Genomic DNA, 18,451 nt, shown 5'->3' with positions numbered 1-18,451 from the left:
TACTTCAAAGATCTATTGATTAATAATGGAAGTTTTAAAAATGCAACAGTGATCAACTTTCACCTCTAAAGTATTCCTTTTTCTTTGTTGCCAAGAGTAGTTTTCCTACAAATCTAGCCAAAGATCCAGAAGAATCCTTTAAAGTCATTCAGTTTAACCTCTCAGAAGATGCTCAGGTCCCTCATGGTCAGTGACTAAGCAGCTGCTCTGTAGGAGAAGGCCCCTACCTCCCTTCCAATAAAATAAATAATTTTATTTTTTATCCCCTGCTCGGTTTTGACAAAGTTTGGACAGTTTTGTCTCATCATTTGTCCTTCAGCTAAGCCACAATTTGAATACCTGAGTTTCCATTTTTATTCTTGTAGCTACATGGAATAAAATGGCTTATACTTCTATATTGTATTTCTTAACACAGTGTGGACTTTCACCGTCTTTTCTGAGTCTTTGCTTTAACTCTTGAATATGCTCAGTAAGTTTATTTGTTGATTCATTCATCAATTATTTATTGAATAATACTATGTGCCAGAGAAAGAACCAAAAAACAAAGATGAATGCTACACAGTTCCTGTCTTCTACAAGCTTAGTTTGAAAAAAGGATAGACTCATAAGTATATAACATCAAAATAACATAATGCATGGTGTAGATAAGCACAGAAAACTCAAGAGTACTAAATTACCCAGAGACGTGGATTTGGGATGACCGTTTAATATTTTCTATGCACTTGCGTTCTCAGTCTTATCTTTTCCTTTTCATCTGATGTGTTTCTTAAATTCTACATATGAGTGAAATCTTATGATATTTGTCTTTCTCTGATTGACTTATTTTGCTTAGCATATACATTCTAGTTTTATCCACATTGTTGCAAATGGCAAGATTTCATTCTTTTTGATCACCAAATAGTATTGCATTTTATGTATATACCACATCTTCTTTATCCAGTCGATGGACATTTGGGCTCTTTCCATCATTTGGCTAAGGTTGATAGTGCTACTATAAACATTGGGGTGCATGTGAGCCTTATCTTAGATAATGGAAAGAATTGGGCCAGGGAGATAGAAAATTTCTGGTAGAGAAAACAGCATGAGTAAAGGTCAGGAGACAAGTCATAGTGTGGACTCTGCAGGAAAGAGCCTGCAGCTCAGTTCAGCATTCCTGGCGGTAAAAGTGTAAAGCTAGAAATAAAGAAGATTGGGTTAAGAGCCAGATAGTGAATATTTTTTCTCAAATGGCAAAGTTTTGAATGCCCTCTCCAAAAATATGTATACTCTCAGGAGTAAGCATTTGAGTACCTCCAAGTCTGTGCTTGCCTCTTTCCCTATCCCCTTACTCAAGAAATTATCTCTGAGGTGCCAACTCTTGTAAAACCAATACACCCCAACTGATGTTCTTGGAACTAGACCCACATTGCAACGAAGATACTCATCTCCCTTTCTTTTCTTCCCAAACCCCAAGATCTTAGAGAAACTGCCTCATAAGTCATCTAAATGCTGTCCTGGTAACCATATACATGACAATGTAGTTGACATTGCAGTGAAAATGTATTGATTACCAGATGCCAGCTTATCACTGCCTTTTCTGTTCTTCCTTAAATTCCATGAAGGGAGAAATCTTCTGGTTTTTTCCCTGCAGCCTTAGTTTCCCTGTAGCCTTAAAGTCACATAATATGTACTCTAACAAAACTGATAGACTCATCTGGCATCAATAGGTACCTAAAATCAAGAATAGAGTCACTTGCATTCATGGTAAATACTTAGCCTCATCCGGTTCATTTTGCTATCTTCATTTGAGAATTCTTGTCTGTGTCTTGGAACTAGTGTACCATTTCTCACCTCAGAGATTTTACATATGTTCTTCCTTTGTCTGGAACCTTCTGTCCTCATCCCCAGTTCCCATTCTGACCCCTTCAAAAGTTGCTAACTGCTCTTCACCTTCAGGGAAAATTCCTGTGTTTTGTTCTTTTGTTAGCCACTTCTACACCCTGAACTTATGCTTCGTGTGCCTCATAAACTGAGATGTTCACTGCTATAGTCCCAGGACTTAGTCCAATGCCAGACACAGAGCTGGTGTTTAAAGAATATTAAGTAAATTTATGACCACATGACTGCTACTGAGTAATATCTCTGTTAAATGAGATTTGGATTTTTTTGAAGAAAACCAGAATTAGAGAACTGCCAGAAGTATAAAGACATGGGATTTCAGTTGTTATGGTTGAATTATTAATTTCTGCCTTTCAACATAAATGTACAATTGTGTAAACAACCTTCTGGAATTTTTATTATTTAAGTCAATAAAAATTGCTAAACATTACCTTGACATTTGCAGTGATATAACAGTCAGGTTACAGCTGATCTTATCTTGACATTGAACTTTTCTGACTAATTGAATGTCCTAATTAATTTTTCTGGATAACTACTAAATTCTTAGTCCTCATCATTTTTTATCCAAGAGCAGAAATTAATCAAGTAATAGTAACTTTAGGAAGCTGTATCGGTTGTAGAGAAATTAAATATCCAGTGACAGAGGACTGGTTAAATACATGCTAATATATGACCTTGATGAAATATTTAGCCATATAAAATGGATAATTATAAACACTACCTACGTATATGAATATGGCTTAAAATATAATGTGAAAACATAATATTAAAACATAATGTAGCCAGGGAGATGGAGATTAAAAAATTATTAAAAATAATAAATAAGTAAGATGGTTTGTGAATTTGGGGAAGACTTTTAATTACGTCTTACATACAGATTTTAGAAAGTTACATGTATATTGGATGTCAATTGCTATAATCTGCATGAGTAAGTATGAAAGCTTTATTAGAATATAAATTATCAAATTTATATTCTGCAGTAGTAATGCATTCCTTGCCTATGTCTATTGCAAATTAAAACCTGTTTATTACTGGAAAGTATCTCACATTTATTATAACTGTAGAAGAGAGACCTGCCTTCTGAAGTCAACATTTCCTGTTACATAGGAACACATTTATTTGATGCATAACGGTGCTGGAAATAACAAAATTAAAACAGCCAAATTCACTACTCTACCAAATCAATTTTCATGTAACTGGTTTCCTTCCATTCTTTTCCATATGTATGTATAATTTTTACAACTGACACTAATGTTTTTGCAATTTTGCATATAACACAATTTGTAAGCTTGTATTTCCTACTGCTTAATGATCATTTTAATTGCTATGTAACAGAAACATTTCTTAAAAGTGAAAATATGAGGTCCTTTGTAGAAACAAAAATATAAGACCCCTTAGACCTCTTGCAATGCAGAGACAAACTTGAGTGTTTTTCCTGACCTTCCTTTGTCTGCTGACAGTGCACTTTATAGCTTTTCATAGAAGACTGTTATCACCTGATTTCCATTTGAGTAGTAAGATGATAACACAGGATGCAAGGGGAACTAGGTTTAGGTGACAGCCATATCATTTAATGTCTACTTATTGTTTCTCCAGGGGAATTCTGGCCTGGGATTCAGTATTGCTGGAGGGACAGATAATCCCCACATTGGAGATGACCCTGGCATATTTATTACGAAGATTATACCGGGTGGTGCTGCAGCAGAGGATGGCAGACTCAGGTAAAGCTCTGAAACGTTAGAATTATTTGGAAAGTAAATCTGCCACATCAATGAGACACATTTATACCTTTGCAGAATAATAATTTTACAAGGCTGTACTTGAAAGACACAGCTGTCACAGCAAGCTTTCTGTAATGACTTTGCAGATTTCTTATTACTTACTAAATTCCAAGTAGTATTTAATTTGTGTTTGTTGAAGGGCACTACATTCAACATTCAGTGTGGCACCATGAGGAGGGTATGCAGATAAATCTTTTGTTCCATGGGGCCTTCAGTCTAGTTGGAAGGAAGAATACTCAGAGCTGATGAGCAAATAATAAAATGTATAGAAAACAATATACTGTAAGTAGTATTAACAGATAGGGCAATGGTATAGACACTGTATGTATTCATAGATTTATTTTTTTTAGTCCATTTATAAGGCCTTTCTGTAGGAGTTTGAACAGAGAATCTAAAAACTATTCCATAGGAAGATTCTATTCTGGGTCTAAAAATAATTAAGATTTCAGTAACCCCACAAATCTGAATTAGAACGTAGAAGGAGAAAGAACAAGTTATCCCAACCAAGAGAGAAACCAACTGGATGAGGTTGACTGGATGAGGACCACAAGGTGAGCTTGAGTAGGCAGATGGAGTGGAGTCACATAATGCACAGGATAGACTAATAGCTGTTTGAATCAGGACCCTTGCTCTTTAAAGAACCGAAGATTATTTGGGCAACTAAGAGGCACACAGGACAATCAGTAAATAATATAAAATTCTATCAGAGATCAAAGCACTAGCTAACAGGCATTGTAGATTGGAACAATTAAAAGAGATTTCCCTGGGGAGAAAAACATATCCCAGTGTTAATTTCATGCTTCTACTAGACTGTGAATCCCCTCAGGCCAAGAAGTTACATATAGAAGTGAACCAACAAATTCTTGCTGAATGAATGAGTGAGTTTTTGAATTAATGAATTCATTAAAGGAGATGGAAAAAGAAGTTAAACTAATGAGTAGGGGGAGAGAAGGTAGCACAAGCAAAGTCTTATAGGTAAGAACGACTTTAGCTTATGGGGCACCTGGGTGGCTCAGTCAGTTAAGTGTCTGACTTTGGTTCAGGTCATGATCTCATGGTTTGTGAGTTCAAACCCCACATTGGGCTCTGTGCTGACAGCTCAGAGCCTGGATCCTGCTTCGGATTCTGTGCCTCCCTCTCTTTCTGCTCCTTTCCCACTCCCACTCTGTCTCTTTCTCTCAAAAATAAATAAATGTTGAAAAAAATTAAAAAAAAAAAAGAATGACTTTAGCTTGCATGGGGCCACAATGAGGACTGTGACCTAAGTATCATACATGTAAGCCATGTAGCCTTTCCTTGTCTGTTTTTTTTCATTAAACATAAGTAAGCTAGTTTACTATTTTTCTTATAAAGCAGCCAAGGACACTCTGTTCCCTATCCACTTGTTTCAATGCAGTGATTACTTACGACAGCTTGTGGAAGAGAATCACAGGCTTTTTTTTTTTTCAGGTGCATCTGCATCTCCTTTCAAGACCAAAAAACATGAGTGACACTCCCACAGGAAACACATGCTTTTTGACAATAGAATTTTCAGGCTGAATTGATGAGATTAATTTCAGAGTACAGAAATATCCATGCTACAGAGTGAACAATTTGAAATAGATACTGTGTAATTCTCATGAGTCATAGTGGGGACTGGGTTTGCTAATACTGGATGCTGGTGAAGTGCCATTTTCAAAGTTTAAGAACAGAGTTGTTGGAAGATGGTTCTGAAATTGATAGCCCACAATCATTATCTCATACTACTTTGCCTAGAAATAGGGGAATTTCCATCTCTTAGCCAAATTCTGACTCTAAGGTTTGGGATACAATAGACTTTATGTTGAGTGCCTATCCCCACTGTTAGGAATGAAAAGTGACCGTGCTACCACTGATTGACTGCAAATATAGGGAACAATCTCATGCCTGCAGGGGTAAAAGGAAATTCTGCTAGAAGCAGCATTGAATAATTGTAAATAGAATAATCATAATGCTAGCTAAAATTTGTTGAGATTTTATTATGTGTGGGGAATTGTGCTTAGATAAATAGATGATAGATCAAAAGATAGATAGATGAAAGAAAGAAGGAAAGGAGAAAGAAAGAAAGAAAGAAAGAGAAAGAAAGAAAGAAAAAGGAAGGAAGGAAGGAAGGAAGGAAGGAAGGAAGGAAGGAAGGAAGGAAGGAAGGAAGGAAGGAAGGAAGGAATAGAATATATGCAGTCATCTTTATACTTGCAGCAGCCATATGAGGTAGATACCATTATTTGGCCATAATGTCAACTCATGAAATTAAGTCTTCACAACTCGGATGATCATCAAGCTAGCTTTGAATACATCCAAAAATTAATCCTGAATATCACTTATGTACTCTCTTAAGTTCTAATTCAAGAGTAGAATCTTCTACCTCATGTGGTTCCTTCATAAAAACTCCTAAAGGCAAAATTTTTCACCATGTTAAGGGGAAACTCTAAACATTACAAAGTTTGTTATTTTTCTATTGAGTCACATTTTTTTTTATTCTGTCCTCTACCCATGGGTCTTGTTCTGGCTTCCTGGAGCCAGGGCTACAGCCTATGACTGCATATGTAAATACTGCTTCTTAAGGTTGTGTAGTGGTAACTGAATAGTGGTCCTAACTTGAGCAACTAAAAATACCTACTCTCCAATCCACATTGCAGCCTTTTGCTATGTGAAGACAGCTATTGATTGGATCTCTATTTCACTTCGATAAATCCTTGCTACTCCTACGGAGATTGTTTCCCCCCTTACTGCTTCCTGCCCTGAACTGGAATGGCCGGGAGACATCTAAGAGATCAAGAATAATTGATTGAAACCTGGCAGCATGACATTAAGTGTAGATTTTTAGAATTTGGCAATCTATTTATATCAAAGCCTTTATTTTACAGAGGAAACTGAGGCTCAGTAGGATGACTTATCCTGAGGTATAAATCTTTGGAAGCTCTACTTTAAATAGAATCCAAATGTTTGGACTCAAGTAATTAACACCATAAGGTAGTGTTAAGGGATAGTAACACCCAAGCCCACCTAACAGGCACACTGTTCAGAGATGGACCAACAAGCTGTGATGAATACTTTCAATCTCACCATTATTCCTTTGGACAAGAGAGCAACATGTTACAATGAGCTCTGGGAAGATGTAGGTTCTAATCTGTATACTAACATAATTGGTCTTGGAAAATTAGACTCTTTCAGTCACTGTTTTCTTTTCTGTAAAATGATGACAATAATACTGACTCCATTGAGTTGTTCTGTGGATTCAGTGAGAAAACCTATGTCCCTAGCTAAATCAGACATATATTAGATGCCCAATAAATTTTATCAGTGTCTTCTCCTTTTCCTTACCTGCCCTCTCTATCTCTCAGTGGTCTTTCCTCTGCTCTTGCCTGTTTTTTTCTCTTTCTCATTGGTTTTCTATTACCTTTCATCTCATTCCTTCTATATTTCTTTCAGTCTCTTTTCAGCTTCCACATCTTTCCCTAAACTTCCTATTCCCGTCTGCTTGTACTCCTTTTGTTCCTAGTTATTACATGGAATTAGAGCCCATTTAGAAACAGGTATGGTACCAAAAAAGTTTCTATGTTTCTGTTCTTGAGTTTATAATATAGTCAACTGAATCTGCTATGTTTCCCTCACTTAAAAAATAAGTTTACAAACTAAACGTGGTTATCTTTTATTTGAAAAATCTTTGTTCTTTCATGTGAGTTAAACACTATTTTTAAGTGTGTTTTTCCATATTATGAATTATATTTTTAACAAATAACACTAAAACTTATAGAGAAGGTGGCATAGAGAAAAGTGCAGTAATGGGTCTGCTCCTCGAAGGGTAGAAATCTAGATTCTACATTAGTGGATATATTATAATCATATCAACAATAATAATAGCAAAGACCCACATAGTGCTTCAGTGTGCTAAGTACTCTTCTGGCACATTAACTCATTTAAAGTGTACAACAACTCATTGAAACCCACACTTTTATTACCTCCATTTTTCAGAGAATTAAATCAAAGAACTGAGAGATTGAGTAACTTGCACAATATTGCATGACTAGGAAATGTTGGAGCCAGAATTTGAACCCAGGAAGTCTGGCTCCAATGTCCATGGCTTTACATTCTAAGTTATTCTCAGGGGAAAGGGGAGACACTTAAAGATACACTGTAGGAGGTAACGTTCTGAAAATGCCACTCCTCAGCATTCCACACCATAATCCATAGAGCCTGTGACTATCATATCACTCCTGTCATTATGTTATGTTATATGGCACAGCTGACCTTAATATAGGGAGACTATTCAAGTGAGCCTGATCTAATCATGAGTTTTAAAAGTGGAGAACTTTCTCTGACCATTGGCAAAAGTCAGAGATTCAAAATGGGTGAAGTACTTGAGACTGTTGCCGGTTGGAAGACAGAGGGAGGAGGCCATGTGAGAAAGAATGTGAGTGGCCTCTAGAAGCAGAGGGTCTTCAAGTGGACAGCCAACAAGGAAGCAGGGACTTCCGTCCCACACTTGCAAGGAACGGAGTCCTACAACGACCATGTGAGCTTGGAAAAAGTCCCTAAGTCCCCAGATGAGACTGTTGGTGGGCTGATATCTGGATTTCAGCCTGTGAGAACCTGAGCATTCCAGCCACACTGCACCAGACTTTTGATCTATGAAAAGAGTGAGCTAATAAATGCATGTTGTTTTATGCTGTTAAATTTTTGGTAATCATCTAAGGAGCAATGGAACACTAACATATACATCATTCTAGGAATTCTAGGTTCATGGTTACAAAATCTTCCTGCATGAGCTCAGTCACACTCAATATGAAGTGAGTGTGCAGGCTTGAGACACAGATGAAATAAGAGGTGATTCTCTGCCTCGTGAGATTAGACTCCAAATTTGAGCTCAGGTCTCAGGGGTTACCCCAGAAGAGAGATGTAGGAGAAAGAACATACTATTTGGAGTTGGAGGACCTGGGTTTCAAGTTCTGCCTTTCTAGCTGTGTGACCGTGGGAATCTTTTTAAGCTCTCTGGGCTCCAGTTCCCTTACTGATAAATTGGAGATAGGAACATAGATCTCAGGAAGCTGTGGTAAGGATTAAATGAAACATTGAATATGAAGGAATCATGTAAAATTCAAGGTCCTCAACACAGCTCGTTCTGCCGAGCCAGCCATTTAACAGCATCCTGAACTTGAGCCATAAGTCTGTGACATCCAGGAAGGAACACTTGGTAGAAGTCTAAAATAACTCCCAGTGACCCGCATCCTATGTAGTCGCTTCCCCTTGAGTGTGGGCAGAATCTGTGAGTATGATGGGATTTCACTTCCATGATAATACTGCTGTATGTGACAGAAGAGATTTCACAAATGTAATTGAGGCCCCTAATCAGTTGACTTTGAAGTAATCAAAAGAGAGATTATATCATGTCTGCCTGACCTCATTATATGAGTACTTTAAAAGCCAAGAGACTATACTGCCACCTGGACAAAGAAAATTCCATGTTGTAAGAGGATCTTTGGAAGAGGTCATGTGGCAAGTAACTGAGGGCAGCTGATAGGAGTTGAGAGTGGTCCCCGGCCTATAGCTAGCAAAAGGGACGATTTCAGGAATATGGCTGAATTCTGACAATAGATACATGAGCCTGGAAGAGAACCCCATGGTCCTGAAAGGGATGACATCCAGATGACAAAATAAACAAAGCAGACCTTGACACCTTGACTGCAACCTTGGGGGACCCAGAGCCAATGACTTCACTAAGCTGTACTCAGACTCCTGACCCACTGGAGCCTGAGATAATAAATGTATGTTGTTTTCAACTTCAAAAGTTGTGGTAATTTATTACACAGCATAGAAAACTGATAGGAATGCTATGGAATTCTGGACTCTGAAATTCCCTTGTGGCAATTTGCAGAGTGGCTTGCCCATGGCAGGCCTCTGCCAGCACGACCCCACTCTGAACTCCAGAAACACTGATCAGGCCTCATAGCTTGCCTCAGGCTCTTCCCACCCCTGGAGGCAAGAGGCAAAAGGCACAATGACAAACAAGGGATGAATGGAGATCAGAAATGGGGAAGAAACCAGTCCCCCAAGGGAAGAGACAGCAGAAATCTGTTTCCTCTGATGGCTGGAGATGTGCCTCTGAGCTGGAGTGAGAGGGAGAGAGTCAGAGCTATGGGGAAAATGGGGAATGAGAGCTAAGAGGCAATGCAAGAGAGCACGTAGTGGTTTAGATTAATTTCTGTGGACAATGATCTTTTCCCCATGCAATTTCTTTTTAAATATAACTTATAGTGTATATGTGTTTATGGATAAGATAGCTGTCCTTTGTGGAATATGTATAAAATGCAGAAGAGTAGACAAAAATTAAAACAGCACACTCACTTTTACACAACACAAAGTCAATTACTGTTAACATGTTTTATACATTTATTTCTGGGGGTTTTTTTGTGTGTTTTTTTTAATTTTGTTCAGATCATGCTCTATATATTTAGCATTTAACTTCACATAACCTTCTTTCATAAACCTCTCCCTAGATAATTTTTAAAAACCTTTACAAATATTTTAATTTCTATTTAATAATATATTTACCATACACATTATTAAGAATTGATTTTCAGTTTCTCAGCATTTTAAACAACTGGAAATCTTTTAGAAGACATTGTTGACCTCGTTTTTTATACTTTCCTTAGGATGTATTTCTAGTAGAATTTCAGGACCAAAAACTTATGAGCATTTTAAAGAATTTTGACACATATTGCTAAATTTCTTTCCAGAGAGATTGTACTAAATTTTACTTCTACCAGCAACGTTGAAGAAGGCCTATTTTATGATATGTTGTTGGTATTGTATGCGCTTACACATATATAATTCTGGGCTGTTTGCCAAGGCAAACAATGGTATATTTGCTTGCTTTACTTTGCCCTTATTTGACAGTTAACAGTAAGATTGAACTTTTCAAAAATGTTATTAGTCATTTGTATTTTTCCTTCTAGAAGTAGTGATTCAAATTGGATAACATTACTTATCTTTAAAGTAAGAATATTTTAGAAAGAACATTAAGTTTTTTTCCAGAGAAAAATAAATATATCTCCATGCTTTGGAGAATGATTTTTATTTCTACTTTTGTTTCTGAACCATAAATATGCCCTTTGTGTGGCTTCAAGTCCCTGGATTGCTGCAGACCAATATTGATCTGTCATCCTAGGGAAGAACTATCACATGACAGCCACCGTTTGGCGATGCAGCAATGACATTTTACACAACAGTGCATTTATTAAACCCATCTACAGCACAAAAGCAGCATGTAGTAGCAGGCAGAAAGGATGGCTGCTTGCCAGTTTCCTGACAAGTGACACAATTTAATCTCTCAGCCCTTAGCACAATAATTCCTATTCCCAGACAAGATGAAAAAAAAAAAAGTTTTCTTTAAATCATTTCTTCATTTGTTCCTTCCATGTCTGTTTTTTGCTAAGGTTGGCTTTGTCTTTATAAAATCCAAGACAACATACGTGCTGATTTCAAGAAAGAATAATATTGATCACATTGAGGTTTGACTATATTGACCAAAGTTCAGAGGTTGAGGATCAGTGTTTCAAGAATACGACTCCTGTGTATAAACTACAGCATTGTCCTTTTGGCTGTCATTTGGTAATTTACTCTCTGATTTTTTTCATTAATTCATATCCATTAACTCACTGGTGATTTTAAAATAAGCAAATGAGAAAGAGAGAGGAAAGGGAAGAAAGGAGCAAAGGGAAGGAAAAAAAAAGAAAAAGAAAAAAAAATGGTGATCACCAGGAGCTGAGGACAACATATAACCCTGTAAGTGAAAAAGACAAAGCTAAACTTAATTTCTGTGCAATTGAAAAACACCAAGCAAAAGAAAGAGAGCAACCTCCAAGCATAATTACACCCAAGACCCACTTTTAGATTAAGGAAATAGAAGACTTCCAGTGAGTAAAACTGCATAAGAGATTGCTAAATTTTTAGAGTACCAGTGAACTTTCAAGATTTTGGATGATTGCAGATTAAGACCTCATGCAAGTCCACCATCAATTCCCACCACCACATAACCCAATTGATTATTGCATGCAATGACTATGACAAAGCTACATTTTTCAAAGACAAAGATTCTCAGTGTCTTCAAAACTATATAAACTCTTCTTTCATTATTGCTTTGGGGGTAAAGCGGGACATAAATCCAACTGTTACCCTGAACATCTTCATCAGAAGAAAAGCATCATTATTTAGTCCAAATGACACCAGCACCCTCCTTAGAAAGAAATATGGGGGGAAGAAGACCTCAGTGGACTCATTTTTATGGATTATTTCCTTTCATATCTTCCTGTAGGAATAAATAGGTGTGAGATGCAACATCCCTGTGTCCTTTGACTTTATCAATATTATCAGCCCTGAATGTGTTTTGACAACCTGCTTAGACAATAAAAAAAAAAAAATCACCTAGCAAATGGTTCCATGGTGACTGGTAATGACAAGTCCCCAACAATTTAGAACTACACAGGAACATTTCTAAGCAAGAATAATTTTAGCTACATAATTGGTTGAACACCAGGTACCCATATATAGTCTTTCATAGCTGGAACAGCATCTCCAACAATTTTCCTGTTTTGGTCAACTGTTATGTAATCTAATAAGAGAAATCCTTCAATTGGCTAAATGAAATGGTTTTATGGTAAACATACCTCCCCCACTTTTTTTTTAAAACAAATTGTGCCAAGTCTTCTAGCTATCCACAAGCAAAAGAATTAAGTTGGACCCCTACCTTATACCACACATAAAAATTAACACTATGTGGATCACAAGAGTAAGTATTAATGGGTGACCTTGAATTAGGCAGTGGTTTCTTAATATGATAACAAAAGCAACTTAAAAAAAAACAGATAAATTGGATTTCATCAATATTAAAAACTTTTGTGCTTCAAAGAACATCATCAAAAAACCCATAGAATGAGAAAAATATTTGTAGTAGTACATTTGATAAGGGATTTGTATCCAGAATATATGAAGAAATTTTATGTCAACAATAGACAAATAACCTAATTAAAAAATCAGTAAAGAATTTTGTGTTAGTTTCCCATTCCTTTTTTTTTAATGTTTATTTATTTTTGAGAGAGAGAGACAGAGCATGAGTGGAGGAGGGGCAGGGAGAGGAGACAGAATCTGAAGCAGGCTTCAGACTCTGAGCTGTCAGCACAGAGCCCGATGTGGGGCTCAAACTCACTGACTGCAAGATCATGACGTGAGCCAAAGTCAGATGCTTAACCCACTGAGCCACCCAGGTACCCCCTCCTATTTCTGCTCTAACATTATCATAAACTTAGTATCTTAAAATAACGCAAATTTACTATATTACAGTGCTGGAGGTCAGATATCCAAAATCAGACTCACTGAAATAAACTCAAGGTGTTGCAGGGAAGCTCCAGAGGATAATTGGGAGAATACATTTTCTTGTCTTTTCCCACCTTTTTAAGGTCCATGGCTCTTAACACGTTCCTCCATCTTCCAAGAGCATCAGTCCAGTCTTTGCTTTTGTCATCATATATCTCTTGTCTAACACTACTGCCTCCTTTGTATAAGAACTCTTGTGATCACATTCGATTCACCCAGATAATCCAACATAATCTCCCTGTCTTAAGATCCTTAACTGAATCAAATCTGTAAGTTTCTTTGATCTATAACAATGCATTCCCAGTTAAGATATTAGGTCTTGAACTTTTTTATGGGGAATGGGGAGGGATTATTCTGCCTACCATAAATTTGAACAGATTATTTCTTTAAAGAAGATATACAAATGGCAAATGAGCACATAAAAAGATGTGAAACATTCATTAGGGAACTGCAAATCAGAACTACAGTGAGATACCACTTTACACCCAGTAGAATGGCTATAATCCAAAAAGATAGATAATAACACATGTTAGCCAGGATACAGAGAAATCAGAACCCCCATGCACTGTGGGTAAGAAGGCAAAATGGTACAGCCACTTTGGAAAATAGTCTGTCAGTTCCTCAAAAGCTAACAGTTACCACATGAATGGCAATTCTACTCCTAAGTATATATCTGAAAAGAATTGAAATTTATGTCCACACAAAAACCTTTTTTATAATATTCGTAAAGTATAAACAACTGAAATATCTAGTACTAAATGATAGAGAAATAAGTTTGGTATACCCATGCAAGGGATATTATTCTGCCATGATAAGGAATAAAGTACTGTTACATACCATATCATAGATGAAACTTGAAAACAGTATTCTGTGTGAAGGAAGCCTGATACCAAAGGCCACATATTGGACACTTTTTATTTCTATGAAGTGTAGAGAATAGAGAAATTGATATAGGTAGAAAGTAGATTAATGATTGCCAGGGGCTGATATGGGATTTTTGGGGCATGATGAAAATGTTTTAAAATTAGATAGTGCTAATAATTGTACGACTATATGATTATACTAAAAATCAGTGAATTGTACACTTTAAAAAGCCATATTTTAAAATATGGGGATTATATCTCAATAAAGCTTTTACTTAAAATATCCAGTCCTTATTTTCTAGCATAAAATATCTATTATTTACAAATATGAAGTTTTTTTCTTCTAGTTTTAGCAAGCTCACGACTTCTTCACATTGCTATCAAGATACAGAAATAATTCATTTGAGGTTCCATGATTTAGGAAAGTTCTTTTAGGAAATAATCTCTTCACCAAAGAGAGAGTACCTGTGGTTTGGGCTCCATGCCTGTATGGTCAAAGTAATCTCTAAAATAGGCAAATATCACACCATGTTTCCATTTCCTAACAAAACTAACCGATATTTGACCTTCTGTGCCAGCTGCTAAAACATCAACACTTCCGAAAAATTATGTGACAAATAAAGGTTTTATTTTCAGAAGCCACAAACAAATCACTAAGTGCTTTAAAATTTAGGAGGATTAATTTAGACTGAGTTTTATAAAGTTCAGTTATCCAAATATACTTTTGGAAGAAAAAACCTTATTGATCCTGGCAAAGGAACAATAGGATTGTTAAAACATAGATGTGATGGTTCACATCCCTTAAGACTAGCTCCATGAGGCTCTAAATATTCTGATGTAATTCTAGTCCCTGCTTTGTTTATAGAAAGCAATTTCTGGCACTGTTTGTAGATCTAGACTCAAACTCCCAGTTCAGACTGAAAGTTAACAAGATGCACTGCTCTAGTGAAGGACAGAGACAGACCTGGGGATCTCTGCCACTAACTTGCTGGGAGACCTTGAGAATGGTACATAATCTTCATGATCTCAGCATCTTTCTCCCTTAAACTAGTATAATAGAAGCTCTTTGGGAATTTTCTGTTTCAAAGTCAAATTCTTATAGTTTGACTTTTGTTGACTGAGACATTCAAAATGCTGTTATAATGGTCAGAAAATCAACCCTTTGTTTTGATTAAATCTGTAGATCTGAGAACATGCAATCTTTATTACATTCTGAAAGCAAAGAGCTGGTCACAACTTTAAATGCTGATAAAGTACTTGTTATTATTTATTCCTCATAGTCTCCCAAGAAGGCGTGTTGTCATTCTAATATTCGGAAACTATATTTGATATTGATTTTAGTAAATAGCTATTTGGGATCTAGACCAAAACAAAATAGTTTAGGGTGAGGTGGGCAAGGCACTCCAACTAACCCCTCGTTCCTAGTACAGCAGTAATTTTCAAGAATAGTTTTTCTGAACAGTTACAAATTACATTATTTGGAAAGGCCTAATAATGTGGTAAGCTTTTGCAAGCATCAAGTTATTACACATTAGATTAACAATTAGATGTCAAAGTCATTAAGATGTTAGAGCTGCTTAATATTCATTCAGCTCCTATGCAGGAAATATGGTAACAGTCAAATGGAGATGTATGTATCGTCACCCGAGTGAGGTTTATTTCTCCAGCTCTGTGGTCCACGCTGGGCAACATATACTGACAAGATATCCCTCCACGTTCCCACCCCCTCCATCTACCCACCTCTGCACATTTTAGTTTCCCAGAGGAAGCTGGGAAACCAGGTTAGAGTTTAGAATGTAAGACTCAGAGTTCTGCCCCAGGAAATCCACATAGGGCAAGCAGGCCCCAGTTTGAAGCCCCTCACTGGCCTTTTCTCTTCCTGCTACCAGCTCCTGCTATACCAAAAGGAAGGTGGGGATATGTCTGTGACACTACACTTTGCACATCCAAGCTTCATCCACATCTCCTGCAAACAGTCATCCTTCCACCGCTTTTCGGTCTAAGGTTGTGCACAAAGCCTATACCATCAGTCCTTAGGAACTTGAACTTGGAAAGCGATTTCTGCAGCCACTCTAAAGTGGGCTGGAGTCAAGGAATTCTAGGGTATGTCTCTTGTGGGAGAAGGGGAGTCTATCCTAAGTGATCGCCTTCCCTAGGCCTTATGAACTCCCCATGAGGTGATCATTAGTGGATGTTAATTTCTTAAAAGTTAGTTGGCAGATACAATAATGGAAACATGTTACTGAATTTTGGGGCCCAGTAAAAATAAAATGAACAGGATATGTATATTGGTAGAGTTCTTGGCTTTTAGGATATCTCATATGAAGTTTTTTAGAAGTGACTGTTGCCACCACCCCATTTTACAGAGAATATGTTTTGCTTTGTCTTAATGATAGCACATTTATTTGCTTTAGATGACTTAGTTATTTTCTTGATAACTAGATTTGAAAAAAGAAAACATGGGAATCTCTAAACCACCTTAAAATCCCACCCTTCTATATGTCTGAAATCTCATGTTACCTATTCAATATTCAGTTTCCTATTACATCTAACACTATCCCTTACCCATAATAAACACTTGGAACTAATAAGGGCTGCCATTTATTAAGCCTATTCCATGAGCTTATGTAGGCTCAAAGAGATTAAGTTACAAGTGGCCAAGCCAAAATTCTGACAGTCTGTCCTCCAAAATCCATGTTCTTCCTTCCACAGCACATGACTGCAATTATCTGCAGATGAAAAACTGAACATATCGTTAAGAGTTTATGAACACAGAGCCATTCAATATCCTATTAGTTATAGTGTCAAAAATTAAAAGTGCAAACATACCTAAGTGACACCCAGATTCTTTAGGCTCTTCAGAAAATGGCTGATTGGATTGGATCGGAGGTCTAGTCATTATGCAATTCTTTATAAAAGGAACATGGTAAAGATGAAATAATTTTTATTTTGAAGATAATGTAGTTCTCTGATTTGGAAATAATGCATGCTTACAATAGAAAATTTGGGAAATATAGATATTTATAAAATAAATTAGAATTATTCATAATCCTATCACCAAAAGGATCAATTTTTTATATTCCTTCATATTCAGTACATACTTTTATATAGTTGAACTTTTTATCCCTCCTTTTTCATTTACTATCATAACATAGGCATTTCCTTGCATGAAAAAATACTTTACAAACATTATTTTAAATAGGTGCATAGTTTCATGCCATATACATGTAATATTATTTTATTTTTACCCTGTTTTGGATATTTAAATTGTTCATTACATTGTAATGAACATCCTTGTAGAAGGGAGTTAAAAATCTGGCAGATATTAGAAAAAAACAGGTTAACTATTCTTAGGTTCATAGTTATCACACATTTCTGGGTTTGAAATGTTTGAAAACTGGCTCTAGTATTCCTTATTATAGTTTTGTTTTGTTTTGTTTTTTTGTTTTAAATCATAGACCAGAAGTTTTCTTTTACATTATAGCTGAATGAGTTAGGAACAACAGTTTTTACTGGGTAAAACCAAGCTTCTGGAAAGGTATTAACATCCAGCTTCAGTATCACTGTAATACTCTGAGCTAAGACAATTTACAAGTCAACCTCAGGTGACCTTGAATTGATTGGTAAAGACCCAGGATTTGGGCCCAAATCATTTTGAATTATGCAAGTTAGTCTGGTATTTAGAACACAGACATCAGGGACATAATTTATAATCTATAATACCCTGTTACTAATTAAAATGTTGGTATTATTTCCCTTCTATTCCTACCCTTCATTAACTCCTTTAAATATTACAGTGTAATTTAGTAGTAAATTACTAAAGAGAAAGGCAGGACCATTAGGGGGCAAAAAAAAAAGTCAATTCTTCCTTTCAGAAAACAATAAATTAAAGAAGGAATTGTTATCTGGTTCCTTTGTTTATGTCTTTGCTAAAACATAAATGAACTTTAATATTCATTATCCCAGGTATGTATTATTATAAAATTACATATATTTTCAAGCTTCATTGGAAGGTACCCTAGTGACTAATCTGTTGTGCTAGGTGTGAGAACAGCATAGTTGATTCATGTGCCATAAACTCATGTCCTTGCATTCCCAGTTCTCTGACATTCAGATTGGGCCACCCAACATGCAGATCTGAGTTAGAAAAGAAGGTGGGCAGAGCCATTTTTGTATGAATGTGGGGAATGGGAGGAGGTAGCCTCCAGATTTTCAGTGTAGGGGAGTGAGGGATCTTGAGTGAGCTGCTAACCACTGTCATCAACTCCAATGACACTCACTGAAGTTGGGAAATTGAGTGAAGTGACTAATGTAAGGAGTAAAGCAAATATTTATTACACTGACACTGAGCCTTCCATTTTACTCTCAGACTTTTGTTAGCTGCTTGTCCTTATAAGTATTTACTGAGTATTCTGCTATATATCAGACACTTGGAGCTGGGATAAAGCAGGAAACAAGAAAAGCAGGATCTGTGCTTTCGGTACTCTATCACAGTAAACATAGAGCCAAAATTAAGTGTTATTATAGGGACGTTCATAA

General features: G+C 36.4%; 1 protein-coding gene across 17 annotated transcripts in view; it reads left to right on the top strand.

Annotated features, from left to right (window-relative positions):
• DLG2 (discs large MAGUK scaffold protein 2) overlaps positions 1 to 18,451 on the top strand; it is a 2,057,646-nt gene that overhangs the window by 1,482,168 nt on the left and 557,027 nt on the right. For all 17 annotated transcript variants that reach the window (XM_053202597.1, XM_027039894.2, XM_053202582.1 and 14 more), the window contains one exon: positions 3,475 to 3,599. In XM_053202597.1, coding sequence (XP_053058572.1) covers positions 3,475 to 3,599 — 125 coding nt within the window. The remainder of the gene's footprint in view (positions 1 to 3,474; positions 3,600 to 18,451) is intronic.

This window comes from Acinonyx jubatus, chromosome D1, assembly GCF_027475565.1.
Source record: "Acinonyx jubatus isolate Ajub_Pintada_27869175 chromosome D1, VMU_Ajub_asm_v1.0, whole genome shotgun sequence".
NCBI classification, from domain to species: Eukaryota; Metazoa; Chordata; class Mammalia; order Carnivora; family Felidae; genus Acinonyx; species Acinonyx jubatus.
This window is presented reverse-complemented; position numbering and strand designations above follow the sequence as displayed.